Source organism: Rattus norvegicus, chromosome 3 (genome assembly GCF_036323735.1).
Source record: "Rattus norvegicus strain BN/NHsdMcwi chromosome 3, GRCr8, whole genome shotgun sequence".
Lineage (NCBI taxonomy): Eukaryota > Metazoa > Chordata > Mammalia > Rodentia > Muridae > Rattus > Rattus norvegicus.
The window spans coordinates 163,571,131-163,587,228 of NC_086021.1; the positions used below are offsets into that span (position 1 = coordinate 163,571,131).

Below are 16,098 nucleotides of genomic sequence, written 5' to 3' on the forward strand. Positions count from 1 at the left end.
CGATTTGGAATGGGTGGTGTTTGGAAGGTGACGTTGGGCTTGTCATCACGCTTGACACTTTGAATTGCCTAGCGAGTAGCACAGCTAACTTTTCAGAACATAAATTATATGTCACTCTTGTTGTTTGGTACTTTGAGACAGGATAGCCCAGGCTGGCCTTAAATCCCTGCTTAAATCCTTGATCCCCCTGCTTCTACCTCCCACAGACTGGGTTGCAGGCCTGTGCCATACTCGTACCTGTTTCTACTTATTTTAAAATACAAACTCTTCCCTAGGGCCCTCAGGAGCGGACTTATTTATGTGATTGTCAGCCTTTGCCTCTTGTTTCATATCCTCTCTTCTCTCCAACCTACTGGCTTAGTTGCCTTCCTTTATGTTGAGAATGGAAGACTTACAGTTGGTGACCAAGTCTCCAGTGATTTCTGAGAAGCTCCATCACATTTTGCTGGTACTCAGCACCAGCACTGACGAGCAGCAGGGCTTGGCCTTTGCCATTATTGATATAAAGGTTGTGGAGCAAAGATGTGCTCAGTGTGGAGTGCTGGAGAACTCACTGAGGGTGCAGGAAACATATGATCGTAGCCAGGCAGAATCTAGACCAGAACAAGACCCCGACTTGAACACAAGAAAGATGGGCAGAAAGAATCGAACCAGGCTTGGTCAAGTGTCTGCACATCGACTTCTGTCAAGCCCCTGAGACACCTGATGTAGACTGAGGCCCATGCAGCATTGTGTATCTGGCACTTGTATGTCCAAGGCCCACACATCGAGACCACTGTCCTTTATGGTCTTAGCATGGGAACTCTTCAGGCATTTCTGTTAATAGATAGCTAGTCATCCCAGTATGTTTATTTATATAATCCTCTTATAAACATAAAGATGCTTAAAAGCGTGAGGAATGTTCAAGCCAATCACTGAGTGAAAATTGGTAATCAGATAGTTAACAAGAGGACTCAGATACTGGTAACCAGATAGTTAACAAGAGGTTACAGATACTGGTAACCAGATAGTTAACAAGAGGACTCAGATGCTGGTATACAGATAGTTAACAAGAGGTTGCAGATACTGGTAACCAGATAGTTAACAAGAGGACTCAGATACTGGTAACCAGATAGTTAACAAGAGGACTCAGATACTGGCACACCAAAGCCACTCATGACATGAGAGCCTTGGCAAATATTGACCCTGTGAATTTCAATTTGTTAACTACACAGGGCATGAAATTATAGAGTGAAAGTTCAGGGCCTGCTCAAAGTCAGGAGGCTTAGAGCAGACCCTCCTGAGTCCTTCTGAGACGGCCCCCTAGGGAAACAACAACAGCCAAAGGATTTCACCTTCTGGGCTAATGTGACAGAAACCATTGTATAACCCTTAGCCCCAAGCAACCCCAGAAAAGGATGCCTCAGAGACAAACACAACAGTTGAGGGGGAAAAAAGGAAAGGAGGATTCTTTTTTTTTTTCTTTTTTCTTTTTTTCGGATCTGGGGACCAAACTCAGGGCCTTGTGCTTACTAGGCAAGTGCTCTACCACTGAGCTAAATCCCCAACCCCAAGGGGGATTCTTTTAAAGCTCTTTCTTGGACCATGTGACTGATGGGTCTTTCTGCACCCTGGGGAGTAGGGTTTGGTACATCAAGAAATCTCAGACTATGCCAGCTGTGGTGGTGGTACACATCTGTAATCTCAGTCCTGGTGAGGCAGAGGCATAAGGACCATAGACTTTAGCCCAGCCTGGGCCATCCTGTAAGACTCCAGGCAGGGCATTTGCCACCACACCCACCACATTGTTTTGTTTTGTTTTTTATGATTTATTTATTTATTATATACGAGTACACTGTCGCTGTCTTCAAACACACCAGAAGAGGGCCTTGGATTTCATTACAGGTGGTCATGAGCCACCATGTGGTTGCTGGGAATCAAACTCAGGACCTCTGGAAGAGCAGTCAGTGCTCTTAACCACTGAGCCATCTCTCCAGCCCCACCTTATTCTTTTTTAAAAATTTATTTTCACTGTTGCTGAGCGCGTATGTTTGAGTGTTCGTGATCAGGGAAGCTGGAGCCATTAGTGAGCCACCCAACATGGAAACTGAGAGCCAGACTCAGGTCCTGAACAAGAGCAGCACGTGATCTTAACTGCTGAAACCTGATCTTCCCCAACCCTGAAAATTTTTTTCTCACGATAAAAATAAGGAAGACCCCTCAGGCCGTGAAAGGTAGATATGGAGGTTTCCACAGCCTTGCAGAGGTCAGACTTAGGGGTGAGGATTTGACTAAAGTGAAAGTGTTTGCCTTGCCAGCCTGAGGGCCTAGGTTGGGATTCCCAGGAACAACCTTGTCTAGAGGAATGCGGTGGCTTAGTGCTCACCAAGAATTGGAGAACTAGGAGGAGGAGCTCTGGGCTAGCCAAGGCCACACAAGACCTTGTCTCAAAACAAAGTGAAGAACAGCACATCTGTTTTGGGATTCTGGGACGCCCCCCAAAAAATAAACTTTCGCAGGTGGACGACCAGCCTGTCATCAAAGATAATGGGGTTCCTATGAGGTCATGGAAACTCAAACAGATCAACACAGATTATGAAGATTGTAATTCAGCACAGACTTTTGAGAAATAACGATGAACACAAAGTTGAAAGCTATTTCTCAATTATGAGTGATTGCATGTATCTGTGTGTGGTATGTGCATGTGAGTACAAGTCATCTGGGAGGCCAGAGAGTCCCATCCCTCTGGAGCAGGAGTAACAAGCCTTTGTGAGGCTTCTAGTGTGGTGCTGGGAATTGAACTTGGGTCCTCTGCAACAGACGTCTATCTGTTGTGGTTTGTTTGCTTGTTTGTTTGTTTGTAAATGTGAGATAGGGTTTATCTGTGTAACCCTGGCTGTCCTGGGACTCCATCTGTCGAGCAGGCTGGCCTCGAACTCAGAGATTCACTTGCCTCTTCCTCCAGCTTACTGGTATTAAAGGTGTAATGGCTGGTTTTGTGTGTCAACTTGACACAAGCTGGAATTATCACAGAGAAAGGAGCCTCCGTTGAAGAAATGCCTTCATGAGATCCAGCTGTAAGACATTTCCTCAACTAGTGATCAAGGAGGGAGGACCCAGCCCATTGTGGGTGGTGCGGTCCCTGGGCTGGTGGTCCTGGGTTGTATAAGAAAGCAGGGGAAGCAAGCCAGGGAAAGCAAGTCAGTAAGTAACATCCCTCCATGGCCTCTGCATCAGCTCCTGCTTCCTGATCTGCTTGAGTTCCAGTTCTGACTTCCTTTGGTGATGAACAGCAATGTGAATGTGTAAGCTGAATAAACCTTTTCCTTCCCAACTTGCTTCTTGGTCGTGATGTTTGTGCAGGAATAGAAAACCCTGACTAAGACAAAAAGGTGTGTGTTACCACCGCCCAGCCTCAGAAACAATTTTCAGTATGTCAAATTAGGTAATCTTAGTGCTTGAGAGGTGGAAGCTGGCAGACCAGGAGTTTAAGGTCATACTCAGCTTCAAACTGAGAGTTTGAAGCTGTCTATGCTACAAGGGACCCTGTCACAATCTCTCTCTCCCTCTCACCCAACTGTGTGTCCGTGTGTGTGTGTGTGTGTGTGTGTGTGTGTGTGTGTGTGTGAGAGAGAGAGAGAGAGAGAGAGAGAGAGAGAGAGAGAGAGAGACTTGGAAAAGAGCTAAGTAAAGCTATAAGAAAATGTCACCTGCAACTACATGGAGAATCAGTTCCTGGGTTGTGACATCCCAGCATTGGGAGCAGATGTTTGGAAATAATTTGGTTTGGCAAGTCTTCCTGTATACTATCTCTTGGTAAGCTCTTTCTTAGCTGGATGAAAAAGTTTCTACCTCTCTAAGCCTCTCATGGTGCTAAAGGCAAAAATATTGCCACAATACAAACACTCATTGCCTAGTGACCTATTTACATTTTGCACAACTCTAAACTCCTCAGGGCAGATCTGTTTATTTACCTTTGCCCAGAAAAAGAATTTTTTTTTTTCGGAGCTGGGGACCGAACCCAGGGCCTTGCGCTTGCTAGGCAAGCGCTCTACCACTGAGCTAAATCTCCAACCCCCAGAAAAAGAAATTTTACTAAGTGCATTTATAGTGTACTAACTGGTTACTGGCTTCCTGAATGCACTTAGTCTAGTGCTGGGTATCAACCTCTGGGTCTTATGGGAACTGAGTGTCCTGACACAGAACTACACCCACAGACTTTAAATCTTTTGTTACCAGTCTCATTCTCATAGAAAGTCTGTGAGTTAAGTGGTATAAAGAACATCAGCGGGGGGGGGGGGGGGTTGGGGATTTAGCTCAGTGGTAGAGCGCTTGCCTAGCAAGCGCAAGGCCCTGGGTTCGGTCCCCAGCTCTGGGAAAAAAAAAAAGAACATCAGCTAACTTCTGGGAAGCAGAGGTATACAGAGGCAAAGTAACTTGCCCAAGATAATTTAATAACTTGCCCTGATAAAGGCTAGAGGAGGGATTTTAATCGGGGTCTCCTGGCTTGTTTCTAAAGCCTGTGATCTTAACCATATAGTTTGTTAGTACTGCCGTGACAAAGTATCACAGAGACTTGCCAGCAGAAATCTATTGTATCAGAGTCCTGGAAAATGGATGTTAAATACCAGAGTGTTCTTAGTCAATTTCAATTCTCTGGAGACCTTTCTCCCTTGTTTTTAAAAGAAAGTGCCAGGGCTGGAGAGATGGCTCAGTGGTTAAGAGCACTGACTGCTCTTCCAGAGGTCCTGAGTTCAAATCCCAGCAACCACATGGTGGCTTATAACTATCTGTAATGGGATCTGATGCCCTCTTCTAGTGTGTCTGAAGACAGCCACAGTTTTCTCATATAAATAAATAAATAAATAAATAAATAAATAAATAAATAAAGCTTTTAAAAAATAAAAGATAGTGCCTCTAAAGTGAGTTCTCACATGGTCACCCCAGTTTTTTAAAAAAAGAGAGATTCTTATCCAGTTGTGGTCTATGACTTTAATCTCAGCACTGGGGAGACAGAGACGCAGGTGGATCTCTGAGTTTGAGTTCCAGGCCAGTCAGAACTACATAATGAGACCCTGCCTCCAAAAAATTCTTTTAAAAATTATATTTATTGATTCCTGGGCAAGAGTCATATATGTGTGCTACCAAATACCTCTGGAGATCAGAGGACAACTGGGAGTTAGTTCTGTCTTCCAACACATGGGTCCAGGGCATCGAACTCTAGGCTCAGGCTTAAAGGTGACCCCTTTACTCACTGAGGTATAATTATACATATATACATATATATGTATATCTATTATATGTGTGTATGTGTATGTATATGATGTATATGTTAATATGTTACGTGTATGGGTGTTTTGCAGACAAATAAATGTCTATAAACCATTTCTGTGCCTGGTGCCCACAGAGTCCAAAAGAGACCCTCAGATCCACTGGAACTGAAGTTCCTGATCATTGTGAGAGGTCATGCGGGTTCTGGGACTCAAAACCAGATCATCTGGAGACATCCAGTGCTCTTAACCACTGAGCCATTTCTCTAGCTCCCAGTTTGTTTTTAATATATCTATATTTTTTATTACAGCTATTTCCTTAGTGTGTGCATGCACACACACCACACTGCACATGAAATGAGAAGACAACAGGCACCTCCTCCCGCCACCATGTGAGCTGAGCCCTCCTGTCAGCCTCACCCCTGTCCCCTCCAACCAAAAGCTTCTATATCACTGGCTGCCCTCAAACCAACTCTGTGGCTGAGAATGACTTGAAGCTATGATCTTCCCGCACCCGCCTGCCTATTGCTGAAATTACAGGCACACCACCATGATGGTTTATTTATCCAGTGCTGAGGACCCACCTGCAGCTTCCTGCCTGCCAAGCAAGCACCAATTAGACTGCATCCTCAGCCCCCACATACAGAAAGAAACATTCTGACTACTGGGTCTAGGCCCTCTAGGTATCATGGGCTGGGGGCTGGGAGTTGGGTGAAGGTGAACTCTCAATTCTGTGTGTATCAATGGCCCATGCCCTGCTACCTCCTACAGACACCAAATATAAGGATGTAACATTGCTTCTCAAAGGCTCGTGTCCTGCCCTTAACCTGGGATCTAGTTTTAAGTTCTGTCAGAGTCCTTAACGTTCTGCCGGTAAGTAGAGTGCCCACTGTCAAATTTGTCGGTAGAACCTTCTCAATCTTTTTCCTTTCCCTAGTTGGCCCTGGGCCTGGAGTTACTACATTAGTTGCTTCAGAAGTTCAATGCCAATCAGGTAGCCCAGAGGGACTAGGCCAGGTAACTGCTAGGGATTGTGATGGAGGAAGGCATAGAGGAAGAGACAGTGTAATGTTTGTAGAGGATAAGGTTGGGTTGGGGATTTAGCTCAGTGGTAGGGCTCTTGCCTAGCAAGCGCAAGGCCCTGGGTTCAGTCCTCAGCTCCGAAAAAAAAAAAATATGTAGAGGATAAGGTCTGCCTGGGGGAAATTCATCTGTGTCAGGGCTTGGGATCAGTTAAGCATTTTTCTGCTGGCCTCTGGGACAGGCCTTGAGGTCCAACCAGCATGGATCCAGTACATCCCCTGCTTGATGAGTAAGAAGAGGAGAGAAAAAAAAAATTAAAAAAAAAAAAAAAAAAGGGGGCTGGAGAGATGGCTCAGCGGTTAAGAGCGCCCGACTGCTCTTCCAGAGGTCATGAGTTCAATTCCCAGCAACCACATGGTGGCTCACAACCATCTGTAAAGAGATCTGATGCCCTCTTCTGGTGTATCTGAAGACAGCTACAGTGTACTTATATATAATAAATAAATAAATCAAAAAAAAATTTTAAGAAGAGGAGAGATAACTACTGCTAATAATAGCAGGAAATTGTCACACGCTGTGTGTGGTGCTAGGAACTGTGAGAATTTAGAATGGCGGGCCAGGTGTTGTTCTGTCCTGGGAGATCACCGAACATCTCTCAAGGGAGGCAAGAAGACAGGTTCCTATTGTCCCAGGGAGGACAAAAAAACTGCCCTTTAGGAAGGCAGACCAGCACTCAGAACAGATGCACATGTACCCCTGGGTGAGGAAAAGATCAGAGTGCTGCCGTGGCTGCAGTGCCCGGTGTCCATGAACCCTTTCACTGTCTGTCACTCTCAGAACAAAGTCTCCCTTGATAGTCTCAGCTCCCCTGAGTGTGTGGGGCTGCATACAGAGCCTCAGAGTGTTTGTACTTAACTATTCTCTCTAGCTTCCACTACCTTTTCCGACAGTTGACACCACTGTTTCTTAGGTCATCTACCTCCCGAGGCTTTTCTTGACCAACCACCCTGACTAAGTAACATAGCTTCTCTTTGTACCAGAACAAAAACATTATTTGAAGCCATGGGTCCTCTCTCTCCTGGATCCCTCGTTTATTTCCTTGTTGATGGCCCATCTTTCCCTTGGATTATGACTGAATGAAGAAGACATTTTCTTTTGTCTTGGCTATGTTTCTAGAATCCAGAATACTATCTGGCATTTAGTAGGTGCTCAACAAACAAATGGATTTTTTGTTATTTTATCTTTTTTTTTTTCCGGAGCTGAGGACCAAACCCAGGACCTTGTGCTTGCTAGGCAAGCGCGCTCTACCACTGAGCTAAATTCCCAACCCCGGATTTTTTTTTTTTTTAAAGATTTATTTATTTCATGTATGTGAGTACACTGTCAATGTCTTCAGACACACCAGAAGAGGGCATCGGACCTCACTTCAGATGGTTGTGAGCCACCATATGGTTGCTGGGATTTGAACTCAAGACCTCAGGAAGAGCAGTCAGTGCTCTTAACCACTGAGCCATCTCTCCAGCCCCGGGTTTTTTTTTTTAAAGAGGCTATTTTCACTTTTATTTTGTGCATAGGTGCAAAATTTTTATTTTTTTTTCCAGAGCTGGGGACTGAACCCAAGGCCTTGCGCTTGCTAGGCAAGCGCTCTACCACTGAGCTAAATCCTCAACCCTAAAATTTTTATTTTTATGAGCAAGTATAGCTGTACACTGCATGCAGCAGTGCCCTGGGGGCCAGGAGACGTTGGATCCCCTGGAACTGGAGGGATGGAAGGTTGTGAGCCAACAAATGGGTGCTGGGAGTGGAGCCTGGGTCTTCTGCACAAACAAATGCTCTTAACCACTGCACGATTAAGCCCCATGATTAAAAGTTAAATTAAATGACCAGGTATCACCATGGTGTACCTCGGCCAGGGCCAGAAGGTGCAGAAGGTGATGGTGCAGCCCATCAATCTTATCTTCAGATACTTGCAAAGTGGATCTCGAATTCAGGTGTGGCTCTGTGAGCAAGTGGATGCTCAGATAGAGGGTTGCATCATTGGCTTTGATGAGTACATGAACCTTGTATCAGATGATGCAGAAGAAATTCATTCTAAAACAAAGTCAAGAGAACAACCGGGTTGGATCATGCTAAAAGGAGACAATATTACTCTGCTCCAACGTGTTTGCAACTAGCAATAGTCAAGCAGGGGAGAAGTTTAGAAGAGGGTTCAGGAGCCTGCTGGTGACTACATTTATTCATCCTGTTTTACTTGCACATTATCATTGGGGTAAAAATAAATGTGAGCTTGTTTTTGTTACTAAAAAAAATGACCAGGTATATTAGAATGGTAATATTAATGATACAAGCTATGCCAAACAGAACTTTAGGGAAAAAATCAAACTCTGAGGCTGATGGGTCAATGGTGATGTTAAAGATAGGAAAGAAGGAATTCTGGTCTCACTCCTGGAAAGGGTAGAGAGAAAGAGGCTTTAGGATTCGGAGTCTGCAGAAGACCCAGGAAAAGGACTGACTGGCCCATGAAGTCAGGGAGGAATGTTTTTGTTGTGGCGGTGGTAGTTTTTAGTTTTGTTTTGAGACAGGTTCTCATTATGTACTCCTGGCTGGCTTAGAACTTGCTATGAAGATCAGGTTAGCCTCAAATTCACAGAGATCTGCCTGCTTCTGCCTCGGGAGTGGTAGGATTAAAGGTTGCCAACAAGAGCAGGATAGTGCTGGCACAGGCCTTTAATCCCAGCATTCCAGAGGCAGAGGCAGCGGATTGTCCGGTTATGGGGTCATCTGCTCCACCAAAGGGCATAGCTGGCCAGACGCAGGAAATTCGACTGTGCTTCCTGGGCAGGTGTCAGGCTGTAGGGCAGCCCATGGGCAAAGCTCAGGGGTGAGGAAGCACAGCCTGAGGTGCAGGACAGCAGGAGCTGGCTTGTGGATCCCTGGGTCTGCGGCGAGGCCAGGGGTGAGGGGGGTGGGGTGGGGACTGTCTGGTTCTCAGGCTCTTGGACATCTAGGCACCACTGGATGCCATGGAAGAATTGAGTACAGAGGTGGGGGTCCGTGGGCTGGATCTAGCCTGGCGCTGAGGGGGAAAGAGGGGAAGCTCTGGCTGGTACCATGGGGAGAGTCCTTGGCTTGTCAGTGGTTGGCTGTAGGCTTGGTGGTGGCTGAGGCTGAGAGTGCAAGGAGGCCTTCTACCAAAGATTAGACTGTGGACTCTATGGGCCAAGACCTTCTCCAGGGCTCCCCATGGTGGATCCCAGTGAAGAGAGACAGTTCACAGTTTTAAGGCATTTGTTGTCATGGCAGAAAGTGGATGAGTAAAACCATACCCCACTGCTCAGGGTGGGCCTGAGGTTAAATACCTTTTACAGGGAGAAGTGTCTGGGAAGGAAAGCTTATGGGTAAGCCTCCAGGCCTTTAGGTGCCTCATTAAAATGGAGATCTGTCTTGAGCCAACATCACAGCCTCTACCTGAAGGCCTACATGACTGAAGGCCACAAAACTATGGAGGGCTGTGGCTAGTGACCAGGGCCTGGTGCCTGGGAATCAGGCAAAGTGCCTACCATCCCTTCAGAGTCACCAGGGTTTCTAGCCTTAGCTCAGCCAGGAACCAGGCTGCCTTTTAGGGTCCCACAGTGGACCTCTAAAGTTCAAGGTCAGCCTGATCCACAGACAAGCTCCAGACAGCCAGGGCTACATGGAGAAACCCCTGCTTCGGAAAACCAAAAACAAGGAAGAAAAAGTTGCCAACACATCCAGCAAAGGGGTGGGTTTTTGGAGGGGAGATTTGCCTTTGAGGACTGGAAGAACGGCTAATCCATGTCTAATATTTAGGGCAGGCTGAGGAAACCCTGGGCAGAAGAGGCTTTGAGGGTGTGGCCCTGTAGATGACTGACAGGCATTAGCAGGACACATCGGTAGTATTCCAACAGAGAGGAGCTCCGTTCATCTATTTTCTAATTTTAGGAGTTTCGTGAGGAAAGTGAAAATTGTGGTTTGTATTGATTATTCCTCTGGCTGAGGCTTAAATGGGTATTTGCGGTAAAACAAGAAGGCCATTTGGAGTCAAATCCCTGGTAATGCAGTCTTAGGATGACAGTGTGGTTATGATGATGGAAGCCATCCACTGTGGATGACATCTCTCTGGTTCCCCTTTCTCTGTGTGGGCTTCCAACTCTTTCTGGTTGCCCAAGGGCAGCAGACTGATCTCAGTAGTCCACATTGTAGTTAAATTTTTTTTTCTTTTCTTTTTTCTTTTTTTCAGAGCTGGGGACCGAACCCAGGGCCTTGTGCTTGCTAGGCAAGAGCTCTACCACTGAGCTAAATCCCCAACCCCGTAGTTAAATATTTTTAAAGATTGAATGATCATAATATCAAACTGCCCTTAACATTCGTATCTCTCCATCCACACATTAGCGCGGCTCTCAGCTATCATTACAGATCTTTGTGTAATGGACGGCAGTGAAATCAGAAACTCGAAACTGGTCAACGTGTCAGTAGAGTGTTCAGCCACAGTAGGACTTCTTTCTCATCTTTTCCCCTGTCTAAGACTCAGGCATCACCATGAATGAGGGGGTGGGAAGATATTATAAGAGCCAGAGGTTGGGGAGACCTGGGGTGAAATAGTGTCTCGGAAATGACAGGACTACAGCACTCACAAACTTAGACCAGATGTAGGTTTCTCTGCCTGCACAGGATCAAGCCAGTCACCATTCTAGAATGCATGGGGGGAAAGCTCAAAGATCCCCACTGAGGGCTGCCTTGGGTGGGAAAGTCAGTTTCCTCTGAGGGCATGTATAGTCCCTGATAGACCATGTTCCTGTGAATGACCCCACACCCATCAATGTAATATACTGGCAGTTCAAAGTGGACTTGTGGATTATAAACCAAACATAGCCTTTGGAGAAGGCTCAGCTGGTAAAAGTACTTGCTACAGAGACGGAGTTCAGTTCCAGGGTCTTACAGGGTGGAAAGAGAGAATCGATTCCTGAACATTGTCCTCTGATATTCACACATGTGTTTTGTTGTGTGTCTGCGTCTGTGTGTAGATACATGCCATGTGTGCCCACATACACACAAAACAAAATAAATAATAAGTGTAAAAAAGAGGTCATAAAGTTGGGCTAGCAATGGCTGAGAATAGGGTTGTGAAAGAAATGCGGTGTCAGAGAATCACGGTCTTGAAGTGTGTGAATGGGAATGGAGGTCCCTCCAAAGATGGAAATTGGGGTTAAGAAGAGCCCTGAGGGAATCTAACATATACTGATGAATTAAGACCAAGCAGAGATGGGAGTCATTCGAGATTGCTTTCCAATCTGCATGGCACAGTTGCAAGGTATGGGGTGTCCTTCTAACTGGCAATCCGGTGAGGCAGGTTGATGTTGCAACGTTGGAGAATACTGTGTGCAGCGATAATGGGGTGCGTGTTGCAGAACCGGGGTCAGTGTCAGCGTTGGGAGGTGATGTGCGAGCGCCGGATGTGTGTGTGTAGAGTTGGAACTACAAGGGGACTGGGTCTCCAGCCGGACAGCAGGGAAAGCTGTTTCCGGGGCAGGGGGTTCGGCGCCGGCTCCTGGGCGCCCCCTGGCGGCCTCGACCCCACCGCGGTTTTCACAATGCTTGCGTAGCCCCGCTTCGACTCCCCGGGCGGCGGCAGCTCCAAGATGGCGCAGGCGATCTTCGAGGCCCTGGAGGGTGAGCGCGCCGGGCCGGGGCAGCGGCTGTTCCGCGTGGCGCCCCCTCCCGCCGCGCCCTCGCAGCGCCGGGCCCAGGGCGCGCGGAGGCCGCGGGGCGGAGGGCGGAGGGCGTCCGGGCCGGAACAGCCGCGGGGCGGGAGGGGGCGGGAACAGCCGGGGAGCGCCGGCTCTGCGGGGAGGGGGCCTCGGGACCGGAACAGCGCGGCAATCGAGGCCGCTGGCGCGGGAGGGTGCCCGTGGAGGAAACAGCCCGGGACCCGGGCCTGGAGAGACCTTGGCGCGGGATGACTGGGTGGCCTGGCAGCCCAATCGGGCGCCCTAACCACCAAGATCTTCCGGAGATCCACTGTGCCCTCCGGGCTAGGGTGTAGTCCTACTAAGTCCAGAGCAGGGAAGGAGGCGCCGCCTGTGTGCGCAGCTGAGTCTGGAAGTGACCACAGGCCCCAACCAGTAAACAGGGCACCCACCGTGCTCCGATCTAAGCCCTGCCCGCGTGTGCCTGCTTGGGCTACGCTGGTCTCCGATCGAGTCGGACCCGATCCTGTGATCTGCAAGATCACCGTGGTGGATGGGCCTTAGGCTCTGGGGAAAGGGAGCTCTGAGCGCCACCATGTGCACCTACTGAAGTTTAGCGACAAAGAATGGCGCTAGAGACAGGAGAGGAGTTGGCCACCGCAGTCGCCTTGTAGGAGGAGGGTGGAGTGAACAGCTGGAGTGGAAATTTGTGGGCCGGACCGACTGAAGGAGGCCGAGGCTTGTAGTTCTTGGTGGGTGAGCACTCACCTTGGCGTGATGGAGCATCTATTCTACCTGAGTCCAGTTTCAGTGATTCTTACTAAGATTCACTTGTCCTCATCGTCCCTCATTACTACCCCACCCCACCTCCGCCGTCAGAAAGAATAGTAAAAGAAGGAAATCTCAGTCAGGTGTGACGGTGTATGCCCATAATCCCAGCGGTGGGAAGACAGGCAGGAAAATCGTTAGCCTCGTTTTGAGGCCAGCTTTGGCACCGTGAGACTTAACCAATTAGGAATATATGTGTACATACATATAAACTCACAATAACAACTTTTTTAAAAAAGGCCATGACTTTGAAGGAGAGTGGAGAGGTTGTATGGGAGGGCTTGGAGGGAGGAGAGTGAAGGGAGGAATGTTGCAATCAAATTATAATCGCAAAAATGATAAAAAATATTTAAAAATAACATTGTATAGAAAACAAACAAAAAAACACAAAACAAGAACCCCCAAAAAAGAAGACTACAAAGGTGACCCCAGCTGCTGTGTTCTGTAAAGAAAATAGCAGGGATGGTGTGAATCTGGGCAGTCAGAGTTATGGGTGTCCGTTCCCTTTTGGAGGACAGTGGGGTATTGCATTGTTTAACCGTTCACTACAAGCATAAGTTTGTGTATTAGCTGAAGAAAAAATTAAAAAGAATTCAAGAAGTGTAGCTTCACTGGCCTTGGAAAATCCCCAGGACCAAAATAAATAAAATTTCTGAGAGAGAGAGAGAGAGAGGGAGAGAGAGAGAGAGAGAGAGAGAGAGAGAGAGAGAGAGAGAACAGCAGGTGTGTGGCGATCCAAATAGAAGGGCATCTGAAGGACCAGGTGGTGGAAGTGGAGTTTGCAAAACCCTGGGGAGAACAAGATTTCCCATAACTCCCAGTTCAGTGTAGGGGAGCAGCTAGAGAAAAGCCCTCCACTGATTTGATGAAGCTTCTGAACTTTATCTTGGGATCAGCGTGGTGCTAAAAAAAGCTTTTCATCGGGGAGCCACATCATCTGATGTATGTTTTATAAAGTTCACCCTGGCTTCTGGGGAATGACTGGAGCGGGCTGAAGGGCAGCAGGGAGTGGGTGAGGAGCTAGGCTAGGCTGAGGGGATGGGGAGAGTGGATTTCAGATATATCTGGGAGGCAGAATAGCTTAGATTTGCCAAAAGTCTAGAAATGTCAGGAAGGAAGCTGTGGGGGTGAGGGAAAATTCCAGAAATGCACGGTGTGCCCTGACCCCTACGTACTGATGGGCATTACCAGAAGGGAACTGAACGGAGGGTGGAATGTTTAATTTGGGGCTTCATTTTTTATTTTTCCCTTTTATTTATATGTATGGTATGTATGTGAGTATACTTAGGTCACAGCATGGATGTGGCGGTCAGAGGACAACGTGCAGGAGTCAGTAGGTCCTAGAAACCAAACTCAGCTTGCCAAATGCCTTTACACGCTGTGAAAACCCCTCTCACAGGCCCAATATTTTATCTTGAAAAAAGATCCCCCCCCCCCACCTCCGGAAGTTCTAAGAGAGTGATCCCAAGAACCTGGTTTCTCCCGGTGATAACAGCTTGACTTCGTTATACTATCGAGTCTCACTACCCAACAGTTCAGAAGCCGTCTATCACTTCCAGCTGTGGTCTTTTTCAAACCACATCCCTCCCTTCTCCCATCCTCCCTGACTCCGGACTCTTCTATTCCTCGCCTATGAAATGTTGTCATTGTAAGTCTGTTATGTAAGTGGGCTACTAGAGGATCTTGCCCTTGAGACCTATATTTTACCCATAAATTATTATTTACCCTTAAGGTTATATGTGCTGGTATTCTCTCTCTCTCTCTCTCAACCGTAGAAAAAATGTATTTGAATCATAGAGAAAGACAACTGCAGTCAATAGAGCAAAGGAAGACATTTGAGGAAAGTACTGAGTTATGGATCTGAACTACAAAGGAACAGTGAATAGAATTGGGCAAGAAAGATGGGTTTAACTTTTCATTGACGATTTTGATGTCATGGACAAATACGTGGCAAGTGGTCTCAATCTTGTAACCTGTGTAGTTTGAAAATAAGACTAAATGATGGCGAAGTCGTTAGGTTTGATGGAACACAGAGGATGCGTGACTGAGTGGCGAGGTGCAGAGTAATGAATTCTTGTGCAGAAACCTCACAATACGGACTCCACCTAAAGATAATCCAGTGGATTGAGTCGTCGCATAGTTCTAAGGATGTTAGGCATCGGGATTTTGATAAGTTCAGGTCCTCTTTAGGTTTGAATTAGGATGTCAGTTCAGTGGAGCACATTCAAGACCTCATCTGATATGTTAGTCATGTTTAATGATTCATCGCCTCACTAAATTTATTCATTTTTGCCTGGAAAAGAAATGAGGGAGGATAGAGGGAGACAAGGACTGGGAGAGACAACTGGATGGGGGGACTGGAACGAACTAGAAACCTAGGCAGTGCGAAACGATCAGGGTGACACTAGTTAAGACTCCTAGCAATGGGGGATGGAGCCTGACACAGCCATCACTCGTGACCAGGCAAGACTTCCAATGGCAGGATTCGGACACCAACCCCGTGAGAGGGAGCCCCCCCGACAGTATTAACGATAATCTGCTATACGTGCAGACAGGTGCCTAGCATAAACCATCATCAGAGAGGCTTCACCCAGCAACTGATGGAAACCGGTGCAGAGACCCACAGCCAAGCCTTAAGTGGAGCTTGGGGGATCCTGTGGAAGAGGGGGAGGAAGGAGCCAGAGGGGTCGAGGACACCACAAGAAAACCTACAAGATCAACTAACTGGCACATAAGGGGTCATAGATACTAAACCGCCAACCAGAGAGCATGCATGGGCCGGACCAAGGCCCTCTGCACATGTGTGACAGTTGTGCAGCTGGGTCTCCGTGTGACTTCTAGAGCAGGAGCAGGGGCTGTCTCTGCATACATTGTCTGCCTTTGCATCCCTTTCCACTGACTGGGCTTTCTTGTCTTAGCCTCGTGAACTGGCTAGTTTTGTGTGTCAACTTGACACAAGCTGGAATTATCACAGAGAAAGGAGCCTCCCTTGAGGAAATGCCTCCATGAGACCCAGCTGTAAGGCATTTTCTCAACTAGTGGATAAGGAGGGAGGATTCAGCCCATTGTGGGTGGTGCCGTCCCTGGGCTGGTGGTCTAGGGTTCTATAAGAGAGCAAGCTCAGCAAGCCAGGGGAAACAAACCAATAACATCCTGACTTCCTTTGGTGATGAACACCGATGTGGAAGTGTAAGCTGAATAAATCCTTTCCCCCCCAACTTGCTTCTTAGTCATGATGTTTGTGCAGGAATCGAAACCCTAAGACACCTCGATAGAAGAAAATGCGCCTA

General features: G+C 47.3%; 2 protein-coding genes across 4 annotated transcripts in view; both read left to right on the top strand.

Moving 5' to 3' along the window:
• The first annotated feature begins 7,978 nt into the window (after window positions 1-7,978).
• Window positions 7,979-8,628, top strand: Snrpel3 (small nuclear ribonucleoprotein polypeptide E like 3). The gene has a single exon (XM_039106690.2). It carries the CDS (start codon window positions 8,168-8,170, stop codon window positions 8,444-8,446), a length of 279 nt encoding a protein of 92 aa, XP_038962618.1. The 5' UTR covers window positions 7,979-8,167; the 3' UTR covers window positions 8,447-8,628.
• Window positions 8,629-11,806: 3,178 nt separating this feature from the next.
• Window positions 11,807-16,098, top strand: part of Zfp341 (zinc finger protein 341) — a 33,512-nt gene continuing 29,220 nt past the window's right edge. For all 3 annotated transcript variants that reach the window (XM_008762405.4, XM_039106691.2, XM_039106692.2), the window contains exon 1: window positions 11,807-11,963. In XM_008762405.4, the coding sequence (XP_008760627.2) occupies window positions 11,933-11,963 (31 nt within the window). In that variant the 5' untranslated portion in view covers window positions 11,807-11,932. The remainder of the gene's footprint in view (window positions 11,964-16,098) is intronic.

Coding starts and splice junctions, on each gene's coding strand:
- Snrpel3 (XM_039106690.2), top strand. CDS start 8,168: ATGGTGTACCTCGGCCAGGGCCAGAAGGTGCAGAAGGTGATGGTGCAG.